Source organism: Pseudophryne corroboree, chromosome 9 (assembly GCF_028390025.1).
Source record: "Pseudophryne corroboree isolate aPseCor3 chromosome 9, aPseCor3.hap2, whole genome shotgun sequence".
Classification (NCBI taxonomy): Eukaryota; Metazoa; Chordata; class Amphibia; order Anura; family Myobatrachidae; genus Pseudophryne; species Pseudophryne corroboree.
Window position 1 is genome coordinate 218,540,425 of NC_086452.1, and position 26,741 is coordinate 218,567,165.

Sequence of the window (26,741 nt, forward strand, 5' to 3'; positions counted from 1 at the left end):
AGGAACCTTATTAGCATCACAGAGAATACAGGCACGTGGTTTACCAAGCAGAGAGGGCCTGATTCAAATGTGGTTGGATTTAGCATCGCTGCTGTTTCCTTCGAAGTAGCAGCGGTGCTAGCAAATAGTAATACAGCAAGAGGCGTCTGCTATGGGATCAGTACTAAATGCCGCCGGCCGGAATCCCGGCGGTCGAAATCCTGACGCCGGAATCCCGACCACACAATCCCGACAGGGGTGGCGAGCGGAACGCAGCCCCTTGCGGGCTCGCTTCGCTCGCCACGCTGCGGGCACGGTGCCTCGCTACGCTCGGCACACTATTATATTCTCCCTCTATGGGTGTCGTGGACACCCACGGAGGGAGAAAATGTCGGGATTGTGGCGGTCGGGATTCCGGCGTCGGTATTTCGACCGCCGGGATTCCGTCCGGCGGCATCTTGACCGCATCCCGTCTGCTATAAGTAGACGCCTTCTGCATGCATGTGTGATCCAGTGATGCATCCGATGACATTATCAGATCACTCACAACACCATCGGCCTGTTGAGTAATCCACGAGGTCACGCAAGCTGCCTGCCGCAGCTCCTTCCAAGGGGCCAAAATGAAATGGTAAGGTAAGACATGATGAGCTTACATTGAAGGTGGATAGTAGTAGTAAAGGTAAAATGTGTAAATTAATGACACAAACTGTTTAGCCTCAGAAACATCTGAGTTTTTAAGAGAAGCTCATTATTTCACATTATTACACTGACTAACAATAAAACGACAAGCTATTCTTGAAGAAAACAGGAGCATGTGTGTGTTATTAACCAGGATGTAGAGTGCAAAACAAACTTTTTTCAAAATATTGTTTGAACATAAATATTAGTTTTAGGTTATTGCAATGTTCAGGAGAAATCGCTTCTTCTGCCAGGTGTAGTTATAAAGGGATATATAGACAATCTACACAAAAGCTGGTTTAAAGACTGCATATCTAACTGTTAACATTGAAACTGTGGGTTCCAACACTCACCTGTACCCCAGAACCCAGTAAGCATATGTCAAAATGTATTCTCTTATGCCCATATGTTACTCACTTGCTGGCATTGTCTCCTGCATCAGTATCCTCCAGTCCAGAGTTGTGGTTTCCTTTGCTGAGCGTCTGTCTATTCATCCGTGTCTTCGGGAAAAAGAAAGATAAACACTTGGTTTACAAAGTACAATTCTCAGCCTGAAAAAAAATAAATGTTCAGCTATCTATAGTGGACTGATAAGACAAAGTGGAAATAAAATAACTGTAAATGAATAAAGACTGAGAGCTAACCCGATGAGAGGGGTAACATGAGAACTCACAAAAGCTGAAGTTTGTAAAAGGTAAAAAAAAGTTATAAAATGCCTTTTTATAGTTTGGCCACAAGAGGGCAGTATAACCATCTTCATTTGCAATAAAAAACATCTTGTTATGAACTACAGTACACTAATGCCAATGCTCAAACTGCTTGTCTACCATGGTGTGATTATAATATCCTATCAGATATTTTAAATCCAGGATTAATTTTATGAGCGCAGTGATAACATCAACAAAACCATTCATTATGTGAAAAGCAGCATATTTCACCTTAATCATGGTGGCTGGATTAAAATCCTTGTAGCATTAGAGATTAATAAATCACTGGCAGAGAAGAGTTTAAACATAGGTTCATTACTTAACCGGCTCAAACCTAGATCATTTAAATAAACATTGATTAGATCTCTAAGAGGTTTTTGTTTTATTTTAACTAACCATTTGATATATATATATATATATATATATATATATGAAATACATACTGTACTATCTTTTGCACAGCACTGCAGACAGGCTTGAAGAGGGTCTTTAATAAGGCACCACAGAAAACAGAAAGTCTAGTAAAGTTTAATATACAAACAATACATTTCAGTGTTATACCATTCACATATGTATGTATATCTGTTGGCAGTGTGATCTAGCAGTTAAGGGGTTACTCTCCATATTACGTGTCCCCCTGTGGCTGTTGCAGAGCAACAGAACTGATACTAGGGTTTTTATATTCAGATCTAATTGGGGGATTTTTTTCAGCGGAATGTTGACATTTTCACAAGCGCTGCCAGGCTAACAAGGAAGTCACCATTGCTAATTAGGGAAGCACAGAGGAGAGGAGAGTAGATTATGGGGAATAGTGTCAATATGACAGAAAACAATCTGAAACCAGCACTGTGCAGTGAGGGTGGGAGCAGTGATCTTTGGACAGGACTGTTAGAAATATGATTCAAACTGGTATTGTGCCTCATTCTTTCCTCAACATAATGCTTTATATAATCCAGTTTCCCTCTGTAGCATAAGATCCACATATACAGCATATGACAATTTACTACACAGCAGAAATTATTTAGATCACTTACTAAATCACAATAGCCTGTTTAATTTTAGAAAGAAGTTATGTTATTCCAATGTCAGATATCAGGGAGACTATAATTTAAGTAGGGTTTAGTTTGCATGTATTTAACATTCAGCAAAGTGTCTTAGCACAAACAGCCCTACATCCTGGCAAATCTTTAGTTATTACAGGAGCAGTTGGTGTCACGTACTGTAGAATTTTTACAGTTAAGATAAAATGGAATATCATTGAGCTGCAAGAGCGCAGTGCCACCTGGTTTCTAAGTCACAGAAAATATATTTTGCATGGTATCTTCAAGCAAAAAAGGACATGTCGTAAAATGCATGAATGTTAATATATACGTTATGGTAAGAACTTACCGTTGATAACGGTATTTCTCCTAAGTCCACAGGATAACATTGGGATATGATGAAGCGACAGCGGATTTGCACTAATCGGTATAAGCTTTTCAGCCTCCCAGCATGCAACGGACCCGTCCATATATCCCCGCCTCCTGGCTCAGAAAAAATAGTTGTTTTCCCAAAGCTTAAGGCAGGAGCATCATAGATAGCCCTAATCAGGCGAGAAGAACACACACGCACACCCTTCCGTACAAGAAGGAAGAGGTTAGTGAGTAAAAGGATCCTCAAATCAGGTGCGTCAGGGTGGGAACCCTGTGGATCCTGTGGACTTAGGAGAAATACCGTTATCAACGGTAAGTTCTTACCATAACGTATATTTCTCCGGCAGGGTCCACAGGATAATCCACAGGATTCCCAAAGCAATTTAGTGGTGGGGACGCTCCTGATTGGACAGGAGAATCCTTTGTCCGAATTCAGCGTCCGGAGAGGCAAAGGTATCCACGGCATAATGTCTAATGAATGTGTTAATGGAAGACCATGTGGCTGCCTTACATATCTGTCTTGCTGAAGCACCACATTGTGCTGCCCATGATGGACCTACCTTACGAGTAGAGTGAGCAGAGACATTATTCGAAACAGGGAGATCAGCGTGAGAATATGCTTCTGAAATAGTCATCCGAAGCCACCTCGCCAGTGTCTGCTTATCAGCAGGCCATCCTCTCTTGTGAAATCCGTAGAGCACAAACAGAGAATCTGTCTTTCTGATGGAACTGGTACAATCCACGTAGATAAGGCATGGACCACGTCCAGTGATGCATCTCCCGCAGAAAGGTCCGGTTCCTGGAAAGCTGGGACTACACTTTCTTCGTTAAAGTGAAATTTAGACACCACCTTGGGAAGATAACCAGATTTAGTTCTGAGAACCGCTCTATCTGGATAAAAGATCAGAAATGGAAGACAACATAACAATTCCCCTAAATCTGATAACTCTTCTAGCTGACGCCATGGCCAGTAGAAAGAGAACTTTAGCTGTCAACCATTTAAGATCAACATTATTAAGTGGTTCAAATGGGGCAACTTGAAGGGCCTGCAGGACTAAACTTAAGTCCCAAGGCACTGTAGGAGGAACAAATGGAGGTTGAATGCGCAGCATTCCCTGGAAAAAAGTATGCACATCCTGTAAATTGGCAATTTTCTTTTGGAACCATACAGTCAATGCTGAAACTTGCACTCTCAAGGAAGCCACCTTCAAACCTCTATCCATTCCTGCCTGAAGGAATGCGAAGACCTGGAAACTCTGAAAGACCAAGGGTCCATTTTCCATTCACTGCACCAATGAATACAGGTTTGCCATATTCGGTGATAAATTCGAGCTGAGGAAGGTTTCCTTGCTCTGAGCATTGTCTGAATTACCTGTTGTGAGAATCCTCTTGACTTCAGGATAGAGGGCTCAAGAGCCACGCAGTCAAAGACAGTCGATCCAGATGTCTGTGATAACAAGGACCCTGCGTCAGTAGACCTGGACGTTGAGGAAGCAGGAATGGAGCATCCATCGACATTCTCTGCAGATCTGTGTACCAATGTCTTGTGGGCCAAGCCGGAGCTATTGGTATCACGGCACCCTTTCCTTGCTTTATCTTTCTCACCACCCATCTCAGCTGATTGGAGGAAACATACAGGCCAGATGAAAGTCCCATCTCACCGACAGGGCATCCACAAAGATCGCTCTGGGATCCTTTATTCTTGACCTGTATGCGAGAACTTTGGTTGTTCTGATGGGACGCCATGAGATATATCCCTGGCAACCCCCACTTGTCGACTAGAGTCTGGAAGCCCTCGGGTGTAGAGCCCATTCGCTTGCCTGAATGGCGTGTCGACTGAGAAAATCCGCTTCCCAGTTTAGGACTCCTGGAACAAACACTGCGGACAAGGCTGGAAGATGAAGTTCTGCCCACTTTAGTGTGTGACTTACCTCCTTCATAGCTTTTTGGCTGCAAGTTCCTCCCTGATGGTTGAGGTACGCTATTGCCGTCGCATTGTCCAAGCGGATCTGAACTGGTTTTCCCTGAAGGATGTCCTTTGCCTGAATCAGTGCCATGTATATGGCCCGAAGCTCCAATATATTTATTGGCAGGCAACCTTCTTCTTTGGTCCATTGCCCCTGGAAACAAAACCTTCCTGACACTACTCCCCAGCCCTGGAGACTGGCATCTGTTATCAGAATTTCCCAATCTGATATCCAAAAGTGTCTCCCTTTGCTCAGATGGGATGTCTGTAGCCACCAGGCTAACGACCTCCTTACTTCCACCGTAAGGATCATAGGGGCTCATTCCGAGTTGTTCACTCGTTGCCGATTGTCGCAACGGAGCGATTAAGGCGAAAATGCGCATGCGCATGGTATACTGCATACCATGCGCATTTTCGCCTTAATCGCTCCGTTGCGACAATCGGCAACGAGTGAACAACTCGGAATGACCCCCTATGATCCTTACGGTGGAAGTAAGGAGGTCGTTAGCCTGGTTAGCATGCGCTAAGTAATTTAGCACAAAACTTAGTAGATTTACTCACGTCCGAACGAAGAATTTTCATCGTTGAAGTGATCGGAGTGTGATTGACAGGAAGTGGGTGTTTCCGGGCGGAAACTGACCGTTTTCAGGGAGTGTGCGGAAAAATGCATGCGTGCCAGGATAAAACGCAGGAGTGGCAGGCCGAACGCAGGGCGTGTTTGTGACGTCAAACCAGGAACGAAACGGACTGAGCTGATCGCAGTGTAGGAGTAAGTCTCGAGCTACTCAAAAACTGCTAAGAATTTTCTATTCGCAATTCTGCTAATCTTTCGTTCGCAATTCTGCTAAGCGAAGATACACTCCCAGAGGGCGGCGGCCTAGCGTGTGCAATGCTGCTAAAATCAGCTAGCGAGCGAACAACTCGGAATGACCCCCACAGTCTGCGTTTTTATCAACTGATGAAACCCATTCCATTTGGCAAGGATCAGATACTGCAGCGGCCTCGAGTGGAACTGCATACTCCATGTCGAATGTTGACACCATCAATCCCATCACACGCATTGCTGTGTGAATGGATATCCTTTGACTGTGTAGCAGCTCCTGAATCCTTGACTGAACTTTGGATATTTCGTTCAGAGGTAAAAATACTCTTTGAAGGCTTGAATCCAGTACACACCCCAAGTGAGTCATCCGCTGTGACGGAACCAGAGACGATTTCGCCCAATTTATGAGACACCCGTGCTTCTGCAGACACATTATTGTCTGTTGCAAATGACACAGGATTAAAAGATCGTCGAGGTATGGAAAAATTAGTATCCCCTGCTGGCGGAGATAAGCTGCCATTACCACCATAATCTTGGTAAATACTCTGGGGGCTGTGGCTAACCCAAAAGGTAGGGCCTGGAACTGAAAATGCTGTTGGAGAATAACGAACCTGAGATAGCACTGATGGGACAATGCTATAGGAACATGTAGGTAAGCATCCTGTTTATCCAGGGATACCATATAATCCCTTGGCTCAATGGCAAAAATAATGGAACGTAAAGTCTTCATATGAAACAGAGGTACTCAAATGTACTTGTTCAGCACTTTGAGATTGAGTATGGGCCGGAATGATCCATTTGGCTTTTGAACTAGAAACAGGATGGAGTAAAAACCCTGTCCTTGTTGTGCAGGAGGAACTGGAATGATTACCCCTGACTGAAGCAATTTCTGAACTGCCTCTTGCAAAGCCCTGGCCTTTGTCTCTACCCGAGACGGGCTGGTACAAAAAAACCTTCGAGGAGGGTGTTTCTTTGAAGGCAAATGCATAACCGAGAGCTATCGCTTCCTGCACCCAGGCATCTGTTGTAGACTGCTGCCAGATATGAGTAAACTGAAGAAGTCTGCCCCCCCCCACCCTGGAATCTCCCAGGTGGAGGCCTGCACCATCAGGCTGATGGCCTATCTTCTGTTTTACCAACCGGTCCTCTGGTAGCCCAATGCTTTTAGTCTTACCAGACTTGTTGTATTGGGGCTGTTTGCCATGACTTTTCCCTTTAGCTTTTCCTTGAGACCGAAAAGCTGGAACTTTAGGTTTGAATTTGTATGTGGAAGGAAACTTTACTTTCTTGGAATCTGCTTCTGACTCCAAAATATCTGTCAATTCTTTACCAAAAAGAATATCTCCAGAGAAAGGTAAAGACTCCAAAACCTTTTTAGATTCTGAATCAGCTTTCTATGTACATAGCCAAACTGCTCTGCGAGCGGCTACTGTTGAAGCTGATGCCCTGGAGGCAATTGTACCCATATCCAAAGCTGCTTCTTACAAGAACATCGCAGCCGGTTTTATATGTGACATATGGGATTTTTGCTCTCTAGATGCTCTTGAAAGATCATCCTTCCAATGCATCAGCCCAGGCAGCCACTGCTTTTGCCATCCAAGCTGAAGCCATGGCTGGTCTTATGACTGCCCCAGACAGGGAAAAAATGGTTTTTAAAAAACCATCCACTTTCCTATCCGTGACATCATTTAATGATGTTGAATGCAGACGTAATGTAGATTTTCGAAATAATCGAATAACATGCATATCTACTTTGGGGGCCACCTACCTCTTTAAACAATCCCCAGCTGGAAGACGATAATAGGAATTCTATTTCCAAGGCATTCTAAACGTCTTACTGGGCGTAGCCCAAGCCTCTTCCACGATTTCCGTCAGCTGATCTGACCCAGGAAACTCAGTCTTAACTGTTTTGGGACGTTTAACCACAGGTGCCATGGATTTTAACACAGGCTCTGCTGATTCTTCCAAGGGTAGAATGGCTTTCATTGCCTTAATTAACTCAGCTATGTCCACTGAGCTGAGGCCTACCTCCTCCTCTTCGTATGCAGAACCAGAGCTTAATGAGCCTTCATCCTCCGATGAATCCTCATCTGAAACATGTGTAGACTGTGAAGATGTAGATTTACTTACCATTGGCTTTTCAGCCTGTTTCTTTTGAGAGGCTACTGCTGGAAGTGATAAACTGCAGATGGGTAGCTGCATGTAAGGGTTAATCGTGTAACCTATTCCTGGTACAGAAGTTGGAATTATCCGCTCAGCTATACTGGATGTTTGTGCAAACATAGCCCAAGGGGGATCAACTTGCACCTGTATCTGCCTTGTACTATTCAAGAGACCTTGGTGAAAGCTAAAACAATTTGCACACAAACCATCCTGAAGCAGATCCTGAAAGGTTAACCCAGCTTTGCAAGACAAACATGATATGAGTGTTGGTGTTGCTATGACTGTGTCTTCCTCACCTTTGCCGCCCATAGACATGATAAATAATCAACACTTACAAAGTGTACTACCCAATTTGTGACTGTAATCACTTTAAGACTCGTTAAAGTGACATACAATCCGACCCTACCCTGCTATACACCAGCATTGAGGATCTGGATAGAATTTTTTTTTACAGAATTATAGTAAAGTCAGCAATCACACTAGCAGTTAGTCTCATGTTATACATTAGTATAATAAGCAATATGAGCACATAATCAACTAAAGATACATTTCAAGTATGTAGGAAAAACATATTACTGAATTACTTTATAAAAGTTTTAACCGTATTCAGACGCATAGCGAAAGAAACCACAGTAATATTATCAGACTCATATGCATTATGCACTTATCCAACTATTCGTACTCAAAAGGTAGATAGAGACTTAGGGGAACTGGCTCACTTCTTCGCTTTTATCACTGCTTAGTAAATGTACCCCTTAGTGCTGTATAACCCATACTCAGTTGAGTAGGATACAGGGAGACTTACCCCGCTTCCACGATCCATCAATACGTCTGGAACACTGAGTGGATCCGCCGCTCCGTGAACCTATAGTGAACACAGATGCCCAAGTGAACACTGACACACCAGTCACACAGCCGCCTATGCTGCGACTGGGTCCCTTAGTACACAGCGTCTCAGACGGAAACGGGAAAACAGTTCATGGCGGGAGACTCTGAGGAAACTGGTCATGAACCGGGAGTAGGGGTGACCAGGAGAGCATCTGACTCCCCACTGCTGACATCAATCCTAGGGATCGCGGCCTCATGCTACTCCTGGAGCCTATGATCCCTAAGGGCTAGCGCTGGTGCACCCAAGGTGGCAGCTGTGTCAGCGACTGTTTGGTAGTCCCCTCCCAAAGCAGTGCGGCTGTGTCCGTATTCCCCCTGTAAGCGGAACCGATGCCTTACCTTCTCCCCGTGCACCGGCCACAGCCTGGTAATGTCGGCTGGACCTGCTAGTATATCCAACACAAGCACCCGCCGAAACAGCACTGTACTCGTGGGTAAGCGTTGTCATGGCCCGGTGGAGAGTTGTTGGAGCGACTCTTTCTAAGTACGTATAAGACGCTTTTTAGAAAGATCACTAAAAAAAAAAATAGTGCGACTTTAAAAATAAAATAAGAAAGCCTATGGCTGCTAAAAACCAGCAGCCAATTGACCATGGTCCGGCTCCTGCCGCACCAAATAAAAAACTGATTTGTCTGAGCCAGGAGGCGGGGATATATGGACGGGCCCGTTGCATGCTGGGAGGCCAAAAAGCTTTGACCGATTGGTGCAAATCCACTGTTGCTACCTTATACCTGTGGATAACCTGTGGATCCTGCCAGAGAAATACTTTTTTTGGGCAACAGGATTATTGCAATGCAATTTATATATTGGGGGTAATAACAATCTCCCTGTTCTATTACAAGAGGTACAAGCTATCTATCTATAAGGAAGACTGTTCACAAGTTAAACATTATACCACATGGAGGTATATTCATGAAGCAGTGAAAAGAGTGGAAAAGTGAGCCAGTGGAGAAGTTGCCCATGCCAACCAGTCAGTGTTGAGGTAACATTTATAAAGTGCATTCTATAAAATTATCCGTAGCACTGATTGTTTACCATGGGCAACTACTGCACTAGCTCACTTCTCCACACTTTTCACTGCTTCATGAATAGACCCCTATATGCCCTTGGTTTAACAGGTCAGCTGGAGACAGAGTTAGAGGTGAAAGCAATTCAGATTTTTTTGCAAATGCCCAATGCTCTTTTTATTGTGCATGCATCCGAGTCGCTCTGCGCGTGTGTAGCGATGGTATTGCAACAGTGATCATAGTGTGGAGTAGAACGCAGAATGATTGACAGACAGTGACAATTTGTGGGAGTTAACGGAGGCATGGTAGCTCAAACTCAGGCATGTCATGACTGGATTAGGGGGAGGGGGAGGTCGCATCGAGGGGTTACATCTTCTTACTCAGTGGTTCTAGTCCCAAAGTCTTTCTTGTGACGGACATTCTGAGAGGGACGATGATGCGGCCTATGTTCGTCCTGTGGTGCGTCTTTGTACGCAAACACCAGGATCAGAGAAGCCAATGGGCGTCACGCAAAGGATGCCATCAGCTGCAACATTTCTATATCTTCTCAGAACGGCTTCACACGAGGACACAGCAGTGGCACAATTAGCATCCGCCTCTGAATCAGGCCCATAAACATTAGTGGCAGCACCAACTAGCATTCGCATTAGTAGAATTAAATTATTATTTTTATATACCACACACACACACACACACACACACACACACACACACAAACAAACAATTACACTCCATTATCTGATGTGTATGAGGTGGCAGCATATTCCTGATCTATGGGATGACATAGTTAGAGTCACAGCTAACATCCGATATTACGTAAACATTCCTCACCTGTGAGAGTTTCCGCCTCTCATGGCTAGGCCGTTTTGTGTTGTTTAATGGGAAGGTATTGGAGTTCTTGGACTCCAAATTAGCCCAAGAATGTTCATTCTCAATTTCCTGCAACAGAACCACCAAACATATGCAGTCATATCAAAAAGAAAGCAAACCCTCTTCCAAGTTTACATATTATAACATAATTAACAATCATCTATTCCTGTCTAAGTCCTAAAATTAAATCTATTATGAGAAATGACAAATTTTACTTGATCACCTAAAAATAAGCCAACATGAAGAAGTCATGTGTAAAAAAGTAAGTATAGTATTCATAATAAGGGTGATTTCAGCTACAGTAGGTGCTGCTAATTAAATGCATGCCACCACCTTTATATAAATACTAAGGGGTATATTCAATTAGGGTCGAATCCATTCCGACATGCATTTGTTGGAATGGATCAGACAACCCCTATTCAATCTCATCTCATTTCGACTTTTAAAAAGTCGAATTGAGATGAAGGACCCAGAGGAGGAGAGGGGACGGGAGCCGCGGGGAGACCAGTGGGGACAGCCACTGGCAGACGGAGGAGAGCAGCGCTGCAGAAGAACGTCTCACAGCCGCCAGACCTCATGGCAGTGTTCACCCGGCTCCAGCAAGCGTGACCTCACTTGCTGGAGCTGGGTGAACGCTGCCGTGAGCGGCGCGGCTGTGAGACATCCTGCTGCAGTGCTGTGCCACTTCTCTGCCCTGTATGCCCTGCGGCTGTCCCCCATCTCCCCTGTCGGACTGAGATGGTCGGAAACGGGGCCAAATCCTGTCCAATTTGGCCCCATTTCACTCAAAAGTACGTGAATCGGCAGCTATAAATCGGGTTTACAAACAAGTTAAAGTGCAACAGTTTACAGTGAGAACCATTATTTATAAAAGAACAAATAGGGAATATGAGGGACATGCTCGATATTAAGCAACTTGTTTAAAGCTCTAGTACCAGGGGTACCTGGTCCCATCGCAGCTCTGTATTATATACTCAGTGATTTAATACATGCCATATCGTAAGTTTGCCAACCGGTCTAACCTTTCCTACTATCTCTGATTCCCGATGTACCGAAGCATAACCATAGGTCACATACGCACACTGTATGTAGATGACCAATTGCCCTTAACTGGAAGCAGGTACAATACTCCCACAATTCCAGCTATTACCAATAAAGTTTGAAATTTCACAAGCATAACTCACAATTACTCAAATGACCAAGTCAAAATCTTGACCCTCAGCCCGGTGAGGTGGGACCTTAGGAGGGATGGTAACACAATGTGACTAAAAGCAATTGGTGGGCTGAAGTACTGCTGTAACGATTCCAAAAATAAAATACCATGTAACAGACTGATAAACTCCAAGTTACTACAGTAACTGCATGTTACTTAATCATGGGGTGCAATTCCTTTTCCACACATGGCTTCCTTCTGTTGTCTTATATTTTTTGCTGCACAAATAATGACAAAGCAAAGTCGTTTTTTGTGATAATTCTCACATCAAGTTATAAATGATTTAGGACCTGGACCAGCTCAAGATGATTGTTGATTATCTTCTGATAGGAAAAACCAGATTTGAAGGAGGGTGTAGCTTCTTTTGCACATGACTGTACAGAGCATGCAAAGCACTAATGGTTAGTAAAATGTTAGACAGTTATGAAAAAGTTGACAAATGCATTGCACATGGCAGTTCTAAGTCTCCTGATTAGTACATAGCTTTTCCTTTTCTGAGGTTTCACATATAATGCATTTCACATATATTTACTAAGGTCAAACACTACTAGTTCAGTAAGCAGTGAGTCAGTTACTAAAAGCAGGTACTGAGATATTTCAGGGGCATCTATTTATTATGAGGAATGGATGCAAATAGCAAACTGCTGTTTTTCTACACTGATCCTCTGACATGGTCTGGACAGTGCACAGCAGCGTGCAGGCCTACTGTCTACACTTGTGAGACAACTTGGCAACAATAAAAGTGTTTGAGTTTCGCAGGGTTGCAAGGGAGGCAAAGGTGTAAGTGTAACATCAATGTACAACCTTGTACCAGTACGCACCAATATTTTTCCATTAAATAATACTTTCATTTTACTGGTAAAATACTGCCCAAGTTAGTCTCCTTTATGGTGTAAGTTTATCCTGAAGGTAAGGGAACATTGGCGGGCATGTCCAAATTACATATGACACTTTTGTGTGTGCATGTTGTTTGTTTTTTTGTTTTGTTTTACACATTACTTAATGTACGCCTACAAATCTCTGAGCTGCATTGCATCTGACCTGTGCAAAGTGTCCCCCATACCGTTCAAGTGCTCTGGTGGAGTGGAAATAGCAAAACAAGAGATGCCACTAAAAATGTATCCTTTATTCAGATTAGTTTCTCTCATTTAAATAATCTTATTTTGCAAAAATGTTATTTACTTTCTGCCCTGCTGTGACAAACTACGCACTGCCTGGTAACTGGATTCCATGTGTTACCTGAACAGAAGCAAAATTGATTGTGTACCTGTATCTATTCCGAGCAGCTGTTTTTGTGCAACTATTCATTCTGCAAAGGGGGTAATGCCAGCTGGGACTTGTAGTTGAACAAAAGGTGAAGACTATGGGTTGCTAGTTTTACATGTACATTTACAAAAATAGCAGAAGTTAATTTATCAGGCTCCACATGCACCAACATGCACTTGTGGACAAGCAGCCTACATTTTGTATCCTGGGAATATAAGTGTCTATTACTCACTTCTATCTAACCACATCTGCAAGCACTAAAATGATCAACAACTTATTTTGTTTATAAAAAAAAGGAAGTTCTAACAAGACAGAGACTTAACATAAGGGTCACTGAGTCGCGTGTGGAACAGGCAGAAAACGCACTAAGGTGACTATTCATTTAAAAAAAACTCTACTTTCACAGAGCAAGGCGCACAATAATAACAAAAGTAGAGTTAAAAAAGATTCAGTTTTTCATTTAAAGAAATGTCCTTATAGCATGCAGTTATGTTCATGCATCTGTGCAGCTGGTCATTTTAAATACACTCATCTCAGGGGTCACTCTTCTGTCCATTTATTCACAGCTGCCTTTACAAAACAACCCTCGTAAAAATTTAAGTGAGGGTTAGTTTTCGCTCTATTGCAGAAAATAAGTATTATTTTATTTTGACCTTTTGGGATCAACAATTATTAACTCGTTAGTAAAGGGATGAAAGGGACGGTGTTAATGACATGGCGCACGCATGTTAAACAATACAGCAATACAGAACATACCCAAACCTAATCTAAATAGAAATGATTGCTCACAAAGCTCATCTTTGTTAACAGACTGTTTACATGGTTTTATTCTACACGCATTGTATACTATGTAAAAGTGTAAAAGTTGGCAATGCATTATACAATGACACACCTGTCTGCTACATAAACAAAAAGATATACTTCACTACTACATATTTAGAAATGTGTTATTCAAATTGAAAACTAAACACTAACACAATCCTCTATTCTATTCTATACTGTATAGCAGAACACAAATAATAAATAATCCCAGATAACAAACTCTCACCTTATGCGCCAGCTTGCTTTTCACCTCCTTGATACCTTGTTTGGCCTGATTCTTTGCCTGCAGAAAAATCTGGTAATTATTTAATTTTTTTAATCCTCTCAACTGGCATGGTCAGATCACATGCGACCACACCGCCCCACTGTGTCCCCGGTCTGCAGATGTGCATAATATATTATATTGAAAAAATACTTTTTAAGCTATATTAATTAAATGTAAAAAAACAAAACAAAACAATGTTGTGAAAGTTTTTAAAGGGAAAAAGAGTCAATTAATTGGTTAAAACAAAACTAACTATACTTATGCATTCCAGAAAGGGGCAGATTCCTTGGGAACATTAAAAGACCTAAATCAAACAGCCCACATAGCATAGGAACACACTGGAGGTTTGAGTGTTTGTGTAATTTAGCCTCATGGAACCTGCAGTTTCACACTGTGTTTTCCTGAACATACAGTAACAGGCAGAGTTCCTTTCACACCAGCGCTGATAGGCTCGATGGATGCTGGCTGCAGCGGTAACAGCGCCCCATGCGTCATTAGCCTATCACTCATCCCCAGCAATAGAATCTCATTCCTTCTCTGATTGTAACCAACTGACTTATGTAATCAGCTTCCTGATGGGTTTTTTTTTTTTTTTTTTAAATCTGTAAAAACACGATCTGAGCCGATAGGGGCATATTCAAGTAAGCAAGAGTTTTACCACGTGTCGAAGCTCCAAGTTTACCACCCGGAGTTGTATAATTATATAGCCTTTTCCCTGGGAGGTAAAACCTTTGGCAGCACGCAGATTCAGTGTAATATGCAGAAACTAATAAGTTCTCCCCGTGCGCTAAATGCAGGCGGGTGCATTTAAAGCATATTTTGTTTCTCATAGCTCCTGATCCTGCGAGGAAAAACCCTGCCTCGGAGGATTAGTGCGCGAGGTTCCCGCAGCTAACTGAATTGGGCAGTGCTGACAATAAAGGCCTATACACACGGTAAGATTCGGGCTATGGCCGATTCTCACTATGCGACAGGGGCTAGATCGGCATCGTAAGCACATAATGAGTGTGCTTGCGATACTATGTGCGATTTTGGCTAAGTGTCAATTTTGACTTAGAGATAGTCAAAATTGACTTGCCTGCACAGTCTATCTAGGCTTGCGATGCCGACCGCGTGGGACAGCACATCGGCATCGAATCGGGATCGCAAGGCGACTTTCACCTTGCGATCTGCACTAACTTTTCTTACAATCTTGACTATATAGTCAAAATTGGAAGAAAATATCTCACCGTGTGTACACACCATTAGCCATGCATTGTCCCATCAGCGAAGAAGCAAGAGTCTGATAACACAGGTATCTGTATATAAATTGGAAGCGAATGTGTAAAATCTTAATTTGGACTGTGTTCTTTGATCCCATCTCCCTGGTGTAGTTATGTAGCACTTATAGCTTGTTTAATGTTTTATAATTTTTAGGAGTTTAATATTGATTGTGATGAACTTAATTACTTAAGCAATTTTTTTTTTAACTAGAATGAAGAAAATCATTATACTGTTTGTTTTCCCACCTAATTAGATTATATACACATTATATTTAATCACAGCTATCAGAGATCATGCTTTGTTATAACCTATTGCCAGACTATCTATAGAAAACAAATGAGCCTATTGCTGGCCATACAATAGGTCGATATCGTGTATGAACACATAATTTCGACACCTCATACAATGCATCGTGTGCACATCGTGCATGTTTTGGGTACGACAATGATGCGATGATCGGTCCTGCGGGTCAAATGTCGTATCCTCTGATCATACGTGCAGCCCATATTATTTGTCTTAATGGTATGCACATCATAACATGTTTTAGGCACAACGATGCATTGTACGATTTTGAGTGGCATGTCCCTGGACTATTTTTTTTTTTTGAGGCACACGATCGATCGTTTAATGACGGGTCGTTAGCACATCGTGTGTCACTCGTGAGGTCGGCACTGCCAGGGAGTTCAAGGGAAATATGACACCTGTCCTGCACTTTGACTCTTGCGACCAAGATTGATCATTTTAATTTTCCTTCATAACAATGAATAACTAACTACTGTATGTATTGATAAAGCTGCCAATTACATAGAACTACAGTATGTTGTCCTTCTAACCATTTAACTGGCTAATATCTTTTCCATAAATGTCCCCAAAAATGTTTTTCTTTTTTTTTTTAAATTATCAAATTATGTGAATAATAGATATTTAAACCGATTCAGTACAATTTTATTCACAAATATTCAGATTTATAATTAAAAATAATTAAAGGATAAATATCTCTTAGCAGCATAATTTGATCATTTAAAATGACTTTTAAAGGGAGGCAAAAGAGTCTACAAAGGGGCATATGCATGCGTAGGTCTTGTGGGCATAAACGGAGTGATTTCATGCAATAAAATGTTGTGTAGTACTCTCTGCTCAGTCCCTAAGCCTCTAAATCATCCAAGACACAAGTACAGATGACTTCTGATACTCTTATCCTCTTTGCACCATGTAGCATGAGATGCCCGGCGTGACTCAGGCACCCTGCTATCGGCAGTGATTCCGGAGCTTCAGGACTTTTTCCAGGTCTTTTCAGTGTGAAGTGTGGATAGGTGTACATGGACTCCTCTGTAGCTACAATGTCTATTAGCATTACTCCTGTTGCCAATCCCACCCAGTGACAGCAGTCAGTCAGTAGTGGATGTCTAGCATTTAAATACACAGAAATACAACGTTTAGCACCTTTCAGGATTTCTAATATACTTACATACATATAAGCATTCTTCATAGTTGGACTAGCTTTGGTCACCGCAGTATTAATTAGTGCACCCCCTTTCTGTAAGTAAAAGAACAGTTAGCAAACGTGTACACATGACCTCATTGCCCTGCCTGTACTATATTCTTCATGGCACAGCGCAGGGCCCTAGAGATATGTGCATATAGGGAATATATAATGGCAGACCATGCTGGGGAGCTAGAAAAAGGACAGATAAGTAAAACTGCCAACATAAGCTGTATAGGAATGTTGTACGGTGGCGGACCCATCTGGTTACGGGATCCTAATGCAGACGTACTCTTGGTAGTTGCATCACAGAAGTCTGCCAACTGCGATATATAGTATCTGTACAGTGTAACTTCATTCAGAAATGATATTATGCATAATGAAAACACACACATATGCTCCACTTATATAAAAACCATCAATCATAGAATCTCTTCTCATCAGCAGTTTGTGTACTCTCTATTAGTATTACCTTCATTGTGTGCACCCACTGCTGGTAGGCACGGGAGTTTCCTGAAATAAACATGACAATAAGAAAAGCTCAAAGCATACATTTCAAATATACAATTGAGATCAAGATAAATATAGATAAAATACAGTGGCAGCAATCACCTGAAGTTATTTCCTCCTCAAACATATCGGAGAACCCGTAACCTGAGTTCAGTTTCTCCAGTCGACCATCTATAAACTGATACATAAGGAGATATAAAATAAACAGATTACACATGAACTGTGACTGGAATCCCTGATAGACAAGATCTCATTTCTGTTGCACATTTACAGGACTGTGCTAGAAACAGCAGAATGTTTCTCTCTATCTTCTCATACAGAACAGACTGATGCTGGGTAAGTTTAATCAGCTTGCTCCTAGTATGCAGGCACCTAGTTCAGCTCTGTTTAAACACAGCATGGATCAGTATGTCCACCACTGATGACACTGTACATACTGGATGAGTTTGGTTCATGGACAGAGCACAGGAAGATAACAGAACTGCCTTTGAACAGAGCAGGGAGATCCTGGTATCTTGTTGGGGAGACTGTCTCCATCCGTAAATCACACAGGACTAAGCATCATCGCTGGCAGTTTATGTGCTGGCCCTAAATATTTCAATGGATGGATTAAAAAGGGAAGGCTATTCTGTGATAATAAAGACTTACTCACATACAGTGAAAAATATGGAGATACACAATACATTGTACACATCTGATTACTTGTAAACTGTGCCCTATAGGTTATGCACCTGTATGTGTGACAGGGAAAGCCAGTGTGCACATTACAGCCAATTACGCTTAGACTGTACCTGCTTGAAGAGCTGCAGATTGACAGCAGTCTCTAAAAAATGCTTCATAGTGCTGGAACGGTGGGCTACAAAGTTCTCTTCTGAAAATGTAATTGGTTCCCCCTAAAGAGATTAAAGCAGAAGGCTCAAACCTAGATAAATAACATTTTAAATGGCAATAAGATATGCTGCAGTGACAATTCCAATAACAACAGTTTACACTGAAACAACATTTCAAGAAACTCTAGAATATATGTATGTCTCATGGAATAACTAAGAGCACAATAAACTGCAAAAAACAGGATTTTGGTACTCACCGTTAAATCCTTTTCTCCTAGTCCGTAGAGGATGCTGGGGACTCCAAAAGGACCATGGGGTATAGACGGGATCCGCAGGAGCTTGGGCACACTAAAAGACTTAAAACTGGGTGTGAACTGGCTCCTTCCTCTATGCCCCTCCTCCAGACCTCAGTTATAAGAACTGTACCCAGGAGAGACGGACAGTACAAGGAAAGATTTTTGTTTTAACTAAGGGATACCAAATTACCAGCCCACACCATAAACATACCGTACAACCGGAATAACGCAAAACAAGATAACAGTATGCATAAAACTCCAGCAACCAGCTGCAACAAACCAATACACAACTCGTGTACAAACTAATTTAACAAGTAAGAAAACACACTGCAAGTAATAGTCCACACTGGGACGGGCGCCCAGCATCCTCTACGGACTAGGAGAAAAGGATTTAAAGGTGAGTACCAAAATCCTGTTTTCTCTTATGTCCTAGAGGATGCTGGGGACTCCAAAAGGACCATGGGGATTATACCAAAGCTCCAGAACGGGCGGGAGAGTGCGGACGACTCTGCAGCACCGACTGAGCAAACGCCAGGTCCTCATCGGCCAGGGTATCAAACTTATAGAACTTAGCAAAAGTGTTCGAACCTGACCAAGTAGCTGCTCGGCAAAGCTGTAGCGCCGAGACACCTCGGGCAGCCGCCCAAGATGAGCCCACTTTCCTGGTAGAATGGGCTTTAACAGATTTCGGCACCGTCAGTCCTACCGACGAATGAGCCTGCTGGATCGTACTACAAATCCAGCGTGCAATAGTCTGTTTTGAAGCGGGATTACCAATCTTGTTGGCCGCATACAAAACAACCAACGCTTCAGTTTTCCTAGTAACAGCTGTCCTAGAAACATATACTTTTAACGTTCTTACAACATCCAGAGATTTTGGAATCGCCACCTCTTCCGTAGCTACCGGAACCACAATAGGTTGGTTAATGTGAAATGGAGAAAACCACCTTCGGTAGAAATTGTTGACGAGTCTTCAATTCCGCCCTATCCGAATGAAAAATCAAGTACGGGCTCTTATGAGATAAAGCTGCCAATTCCGACACTCGCCTGGCAGATGCCAGCGCCAAAAGCATAACGACCTTCCAAGTGAGAAATTTCACTCAACCTTACGCAAAGGTTCAAACCAGGAAGACATGAGAAACCGTAAGACGACATCGAGGTCCCATGGAGCTACAGGAGGTACAAACGGCGGATTGATATGCATTACACCCTTCACAAAGGTCTGAACCTCTGGGAGGGCAGCTAACTCTTTTTGAAAGAAAATAGACAAAGCCGAAATTTGCACTTTGATGGAACCCAATTTCAGGCCTGCATCTACGCCCGCCTGTAAAAAGTGGAGAAAACGACCCAAGTGAAAATCCTCCGCAGGAGCCTTTTTAAGCTCACACCAGGAAACATACTTCCTCCAGATACGGTGATAGTGTTTCGCCGTAACCTCATTCCTAGCCTTAATAAGAGTTGGAATGACTTCCCTGGGAATACCCTTACGAGCTAAGATCTGGCGCTCAACCTCCATGCCGTCAAACGCAGCCGCGGTAAGTCTGGAAACACGCATGGACCCTGCAACAACAGATCCTCTCTTAGAGGAAGTGGCCAAGGATCTTCCACCAGCAAGTCCTGAAGATCCGGGTACCAGGCCGTTCTTGGCCAGTCTGGAACGACGAGAATCGCCTGAACCCTTGCTCGACGAATGATCCCCAGCACCTTTGGAATGAGAGGAAGTGGAGGGAACACATACACCGACTGGAAGACCCACGGAGACACCAGGGCGTCCACTGCAGTAGCTTGTGGGTCCCTTGACCTGTAACAATACCATGGGAGCTTCTTGTTGAGCCGAGACGCCATCATGTCTATCAACGGAATTCCCCAGCGTCTTGTCACTTCTGCAAATACCTCTTGGTACAGAGTCCACTCTCCCGGATGGAGGTCGTGTCTGCTGAGGAAATCCGCTTCCCAGTTGTCCACCCCCGGTAGGAAAACTGCTGACAGTGCGCTGACGTGTTGTTCCGCCCAGCGAAGGATCTTTGTGGCCTCCGCCATTGCCGCTCTGCTCCTCGTTCCGCCTTGCCGGTTTATATGGGCCACCGCTGTGATGTTGTCTGACTGTACCAGGACCAGTCGATCCTGAAGAAGACTTCTTGCTTGGAGCAGGCCATTGTAAATGGCTCTTAACTCGAGAATATTTATGTGGAGACAGGCTTCCTGGAGCGACCATTTTCCCTGGAAATTTCTTCCTTGGGTGACTGCGCCCCAGCCCCGGACACTTGCATCTGTTGTCAGAAGTACCCAATCCTGGATACCGAATCGGCGTCCCCCCAGGAGGTGATGAGCTTGTAGCCACCACAGGAGAGAAATTCTGGCTCTGGGAGATAGACTTATCTTCCGGTGAATGTGTAGATGAGATCCGGACCATTTGCTCAGCAAGTCCCACTGAAACACGCGGGCGTGAAATCTGCCAAATGGAATGGCTTCTTCGTACGCCGCAACCATCTTCCCCAGAACCCGAGTACAATAATGGATTGACACACTCGTCGGCTTCAGAAGTTCTCTGACCATCGTCTGCAGTTCCCGAGACTTTTCTTCTGGAAGGAATACCTTCTGTAACTCCGTGTCCAGAATCATGCCCAGAAAAGGAAGCTGAGTGGTCAGAATCAACTGGGATTTCGGCAAATTGAGCACCCAACCGTGCTGTCGCAGAACCGATAGTGACTTCTCAGCAACCGTTCCTTGGACCTCACCTTTATTAGGAAATCGTCCAAGTACGGGATAATTGAAACCCCTTGTTTGCGAAGAACCACCATCATTTCTGCCATGACCTTGGTGAAAATCCTCGGAGCCGTAGAAAGCACAAACGGCAACGTCTGAAATCGGTAATGAGAATCCTGTATCGCGAACCTGAGGAAAGCCTGATGTGGAGGATATATCGGCACATGTAAGTAGGCATCCTTTATGTCGACTGACGCCATAAAATCCCCCCCCTTCAGGCTGGCAATCACCGCTCGAAGGGATTCCATCTTGAACTTGAAGACTTTCAAGTATGGATTGAGGGATTTTAGATTTAGAATTGGTCTGACCGAACCGTCCGGTTTCGGTACCACAAATAGGCTCGAGTAGAACCCCTCCACCCGCTGTGACGGGGGGACGGGAACAATGACCTTCTGTAGACACAATTTTTTGAATCGCCGCCCGGACCACCTCCCTGTCCGGAAGAACCACTGGTAATGCCGAAATGAAGAACCGGTGAGGGGGCATCTCCTGAAACTCCAGTTTGTATCCTTGAGACACGATTTCTAACACCCAAGGATCGAGGTCTGATTGAATTCAGACCTGGCTGAATACCTGAAGACGGCAACCCACCGGTCCGGACTCCCCCTAGGGAAGCCCCAGCGTCATGCGGTGGACTTGGTAGCAGCCGGGGAGCACTTCTGGCCCTGTGCGCCTGAGGCTGCAGGAAGTCTTCTTCCCCGTCCTCTACCCTTTGAGGCGAGGAAAGACGAACCTTTCCCACGCCTGTATTTATTGTGACGAAAGGACTGCATTTGTTGATGTGGTGCCTTTTTCTGTTGTGTGGGAACATAAGGAAGAAAAGAGGACTTACCCGCAGTCGCGGTCGAGACTAGGTCCGCCAGGCCGTCCCCAAACAAGACAGTACCTTTAAAGGGTAGAGCTTCCATAGACCTCTTGGAGTCGGCATCAGCATTCCATTGATGGATCCACAAGGCCCTCCTGGCAGATATCGACATGGCATTGGTGCTTGGGGGTCATTCCGAGTTGTTCGCTCGGTAAATTTCTTCGCACTGCGACTGCGCCAAGTAAATTTGCTATGCAGTTAGGAATTTTACTCACGGTTTTTTCATCGTTCTGGTGATCGTAATGTGATTGACAGGAAGTGGGTGTTTCTGGGCGGAAACTGGCCGTTTTATGGGTGTGTGTGAAAAAACGCTACCGTTTCTGGGAAAAACGCAGGAGTGGCTGGAGAAACGGAGGAGTGTCTGGGCGAACGCTGGGTGTGTTTGTGACGTCAAACCAGGAACGACAAGCACTGAACTGATCGCAGATGCCGAGTAAGTTTGAAGCTACTCAGAAACTGCTAAGAGGTGTGTAATCGCAATTTTGAGAATCTTTCGTTCGCAATTTTAAGATGCTAAGATTCACTCCCAGTAGGCGGCGGCTTAGCGTGTGTAAAGCTGCTAAAAACAGCTTGCGAGCGAACAACTCGGAATGAGGGCCCTTGATCCCAAGAGACAGACGTCCCTTGCCGCGTCCTTTAGGTAATCCGCAGTGTCCTTAATATAACCGAGAGTTAGAAGGACATTATCTTTATCAAGAGTATCCATGTCACTAGCTAAATTCTCAGCCCATTTAGCAATAGCACTACTCACCCATACCGACGCCACAGCAGGTCTGAGCAATGCACCCGTATTAGCGAAAATGGACTTCAGACACGTCTCCAACTTGCGATCCGCCGGATCCTTGAGAGCTGCCGTGTCAGGAGACGGAAGCGCCACCTTCTTAGACAAACGGGATAGAGCTTTATCAACAGTTGGAGATGTCTCCCATTTTTCCCTGTCATCAGAGGGGAAAGGATACGCCATATAAATCCTCTTGGGAATCTGCCATTTCTTATCCGGCGACTCCCAAGCCTTTTCACAAAGAGTATTCATTTCATGAGAGGGGGGAAACTTCACCTCAGGTTTCTTACCCTTGAACAAGCAAATCCTTGTTTCCTGTACCGCAGGTTCTTCAGAAATCTGCAAAACATCCTTTATAGCCACAATCATGTACTGAATACTCTTAACTAATCGTGGATGTAACGCAGCCTCAGTGAAATCGACCTCGAAATCAGAGTCCGTGTCGGTATTCGTATCCCCCACCTGAGTAAAAGGCCTCTTATGGGACCCGGATGGGGTCTGTACCTGAGATAAAGCCTCCTCCATGGACTTTTTCCACACCGGCGTCTGTGACTCAAACTTATCTAACCTCTTAGATAAAGAAGCTACATTGGAATTTATTGTATTAAGGAGTGCTAGTAAATCAGGAGTAGGCTGCGTCGACAGTGCTACATCTAGCCCCGCATCCCCACCTCCCATAACCTCCTCTGGTGAATAACATTCAGGCTCCGACATGTCGACACGTAGTACCGACACACAACACACACAGAACCGTCTCAGCAAGGTGACAGGCCCACAATGCAGCCCAGAAGAGGAGACAGAGGGAGTATGCCAGCTCACACCCCAGCGCCTGTATATTGGTACACGAATATATGTACCCAGCGCTGCCTTATTATCAAAAAGACTGGTACCCCACTGCGGCTCCCCTCTGGAGATGCCCCCTTTACTTGAAATCAGCGTGGAGGTCCCGGCAGCGTCTCTCCCTCCGTCTGGTGCAGGGAGAAAATGGCGCGTGTGAGCCGCGGACCGAAGCTCCGCCCCCTTCTAGGTGGCTTCAGCCCGCCAAATTCAAACTCATGTAAAATGCCGGCGGGGATCTGTAAAAGGTGCCTCGGCACCCACAATCATATGCCGCCCTTACAAAACTTCAGTAACATGCCTCCCAGGGCGCCCCCCCCCAGCGCCCTGCACCCAGTGACAACCGTTGGTGATATGTGTGTGGGAGCATGGAGCACAGCGCTACCGCTGTGCTTTACCTTCCGTCACTGAATGAAGTCTTCTGCCGTCCTGAAGTCTTCTGATCTTCTCATACTCACCCGACTTCTGCCTTCTGTGAGGGGGTGACGGCGTGGCTCCGGGAACAAGCAGCTAGGCGCACCAAGTGATCGAACCCTCTGGAGCTAATGGTGTCCAGTAGCCGAGAAGCAGAGCCTTGAAACTCACTTCTCTCCCCTCACTCCCACGCTGCAGGGAGCCTGTAGCCAGCAGGGCTCCCTGAAAATAAAAAACCTAACAAAAGTCTTTTTCTAGAGAAACTCAGTAGAGCTCCCCTAGTGTGCATCCAGTCACTCCTGGGCACAAAGTCTAACTGAGGTCTGGAGGAGGGGCATAGAGGGAGGAGCCAGTTCACACCCAGTTTTAAGTCTTTTAGTGTGCCCAAGCTCCTGCGGATCCCGTCTATACCCCATGGTCCTTTTGGAGTCCCCAGCATCCTCTAGGACGTAAGAGAAATTCACTATATTATGTAAGTAATCCGTGTGATGGTAGAAAGTGTAAAGCAGAAACTCACGGGTTTGTATCTGAGAGAATCCCTGTAGGAACCAAACAGTGCAGCCTGCGCTCGGAGGAAGGCTCGGGACACTCCATCCCCTGTGGATGTGGACTGCTTCTTCAGCTTGCTTTTCAGGGTTGAAACCTTGGATAAAAGAGACAAGTGTAATGATATTAGAGGAAAATAAGCAATATATGGTGAAAGCAGGAGACAGTAATATAAGGAGAATATATAGTTCCCAAAAGGATACATTGGGATAAATGTAGAGGGGATGCAGTCAGGATACCGACGGCCAGGATCCCGGCGCTCAAAATACTGACGCCGGAATCCCGTCCGCCGCAGGAACACCAGCGTCAAAATACAGATAGGACTCGGGATCCTGGGGTCTAAGTACCACTGCCCGGAATCCCAATCCTTCTTTCAGCTGCTCGCGATTACGTCCCGCTGCAGGGGGATTAGGTTTAGCCATCAGAAGGGAAGTTAGGGTTTAGGGATGGGAAGATTAGGGTTTGGTACCAGTGAGGGAGGGTTAGGGTTAGGCACCAAGAAGGGAGGATTAGGGATATGCACCCACAAGGGAGGGTTAGGGCAGGGAAACAGTGAGGGTTAGTGGGCTTAATGGGGAGCTGTCGGTATACTGACAGTCAGCAGCAGATCCATCTGCAAATCATACTGTACCCGTGCAAACAGCAACATGTACTGTAAGTAGTGCAGTATGGATGGTATAATGTTAGCACTAGTACCTTACAGTACTGAGGGCATGGTTTCGATTCCCACCATGGCCCTAACTGTGTGAAGTGTATATTCTCCCCCAGTGCCTGTGCGGGTTTCCTCCCACAATCTAAAAATATACTGGTAGGTTAACCCTAGTGTATACGTGTTGTGTATGTACATGTGTTTAAGGCAAACTAGATGGGCCAAGTGGTTCTTATCTGCTATCAAATTCCATGTTTCTACTTGATCAAAACAAGGAAAAATGATCAGTTTTAGGGAAAAGAGTTAGTAAAGCCAAACAAAGAGTCAGTGGCATCAATATGGAGAATAGAGGAGAAGTAAAATACAAAGGTTAACATGAAAGGGAGGAGGGAGGGTGGCATGTGAGACACAATGAAACAAGTGACATAAGCAGGAGAAGGAGATAAAGTGAATTAGCACCTTTGAAATTAACCTGGTGAGGGGTGAGACACACAGTAGCGTGGGTCTCATCCCACCGGGTCAGCCCAAATCTCAGAGCCCTTTGCAAAAAATGTATATTACACCTGCTGAACTGTTAATGGAAAGGAAGGTGGGGGCACCCCTAGGTGAGAAAGCAATCTTTCTCACTCTCTTCTCCCTGGGCCTACCACATAAACATCTCTTATTATCTGTGCACCTCTCCTGTAGCCCTCTGTGGGATGGAACTTTCACCTTTCTCCTCCAGCATACTAGAAACAAAGCAGGGGCACCTGCTGCATTGTATGGCAGCTAACCCATTCAATGCTGAAAATTAATGATTACATTTAATAACCATGCATTTAAGACCGTACCAAGTGCAGTTTGTTTTTGCCACAGTGTGTCATTTCAATGTTCCTATCAAAAGTGATTATTCGCACCTTTTTTCTATATATATAAAAATTGTCTCTGCCAGATAAAACATGTAGGGGAGATTCAATTAGCCACGAGCAGCGGCATATGTCCCTCACTGATTTTCTGCTTGCATCCTATGGAGGTGCGAGCAGAAACCAGCTGCTGTAATTGCACTTACGTGCTATTACAGCCATCTATATATGGCAGCATAAATCAGAACAGATCTGGCATTCATCAATGGATTCTTGCTCTGCGGCCACAAATAAAACAAGCTTTTGTAAAATGGGAGAAGATATTTAAATGAGCAGAGTGGGCATTGCATATTAAGGTTACCAGATGCAGAGCCCCAGTGCAAAAACACTTCACTCTAATATACTGCTTATTCTTGGAGCTGGTGGAGATTTGATGTCTCCAAGATCTATGCACATGTTGGATGGGAAAGTTAATTTATAGGCACAAATCTACTGACGTATAACAAAAACACAGATAGTAAAAACATTAAGAAATACTACACTATATATGAAAAGCAATTTTCCCCTTACTGTCACAGTTTATGTAAGACATAAACAAGC

General features: G+C 44.3%; 1 protein-coding gene across 2 annotated transcripts in view; it reads right to left on the bottom strand.

Moving 5' to 3' along the window:
• Positions 1–26,741, bottom strand: part of DENND1B (DENN domain containing 1B) — a 505,665-nt gene that overhangs the window by 16,677 nt on the left and 462,247 nt on the right. For both annotated transcript variants that reach the window (XM_063940123.1, XM_063940124.1), the window contains 8 exons: positions 24,622–24,747; positions 18,107–18,208; positions 17,418–17,493; positions 17,278–17,318; positions 16,791–16,859; positions 14,021–14,077; positions 10,455–10,562; positions 1,075–1,157 (listed from right to left, as the gene is read on the bottom strand). In XM_063940123.1, coding sequence (XP_063796193.1) covers positions 1,075–1,157; positions 10,455–10,562; positions 14,021–14,077; positions 16,791–16,859; positions 17,278–17,318; positions 17,418–17,493; positions 18,107–18,208; positions 24,622–24,747 — 662 coding nt within the window. The remainder of the gene's footprint in view (positions 1–1,074; positions 1,158–10,454; positions 10,563–14,020; positions 14,078–16,790; positions 16,860–17,277; positions 17,319–17,417; positions 17,494–18,106; positions 18,209–24,621; positions 24,748–26,741) is intronic.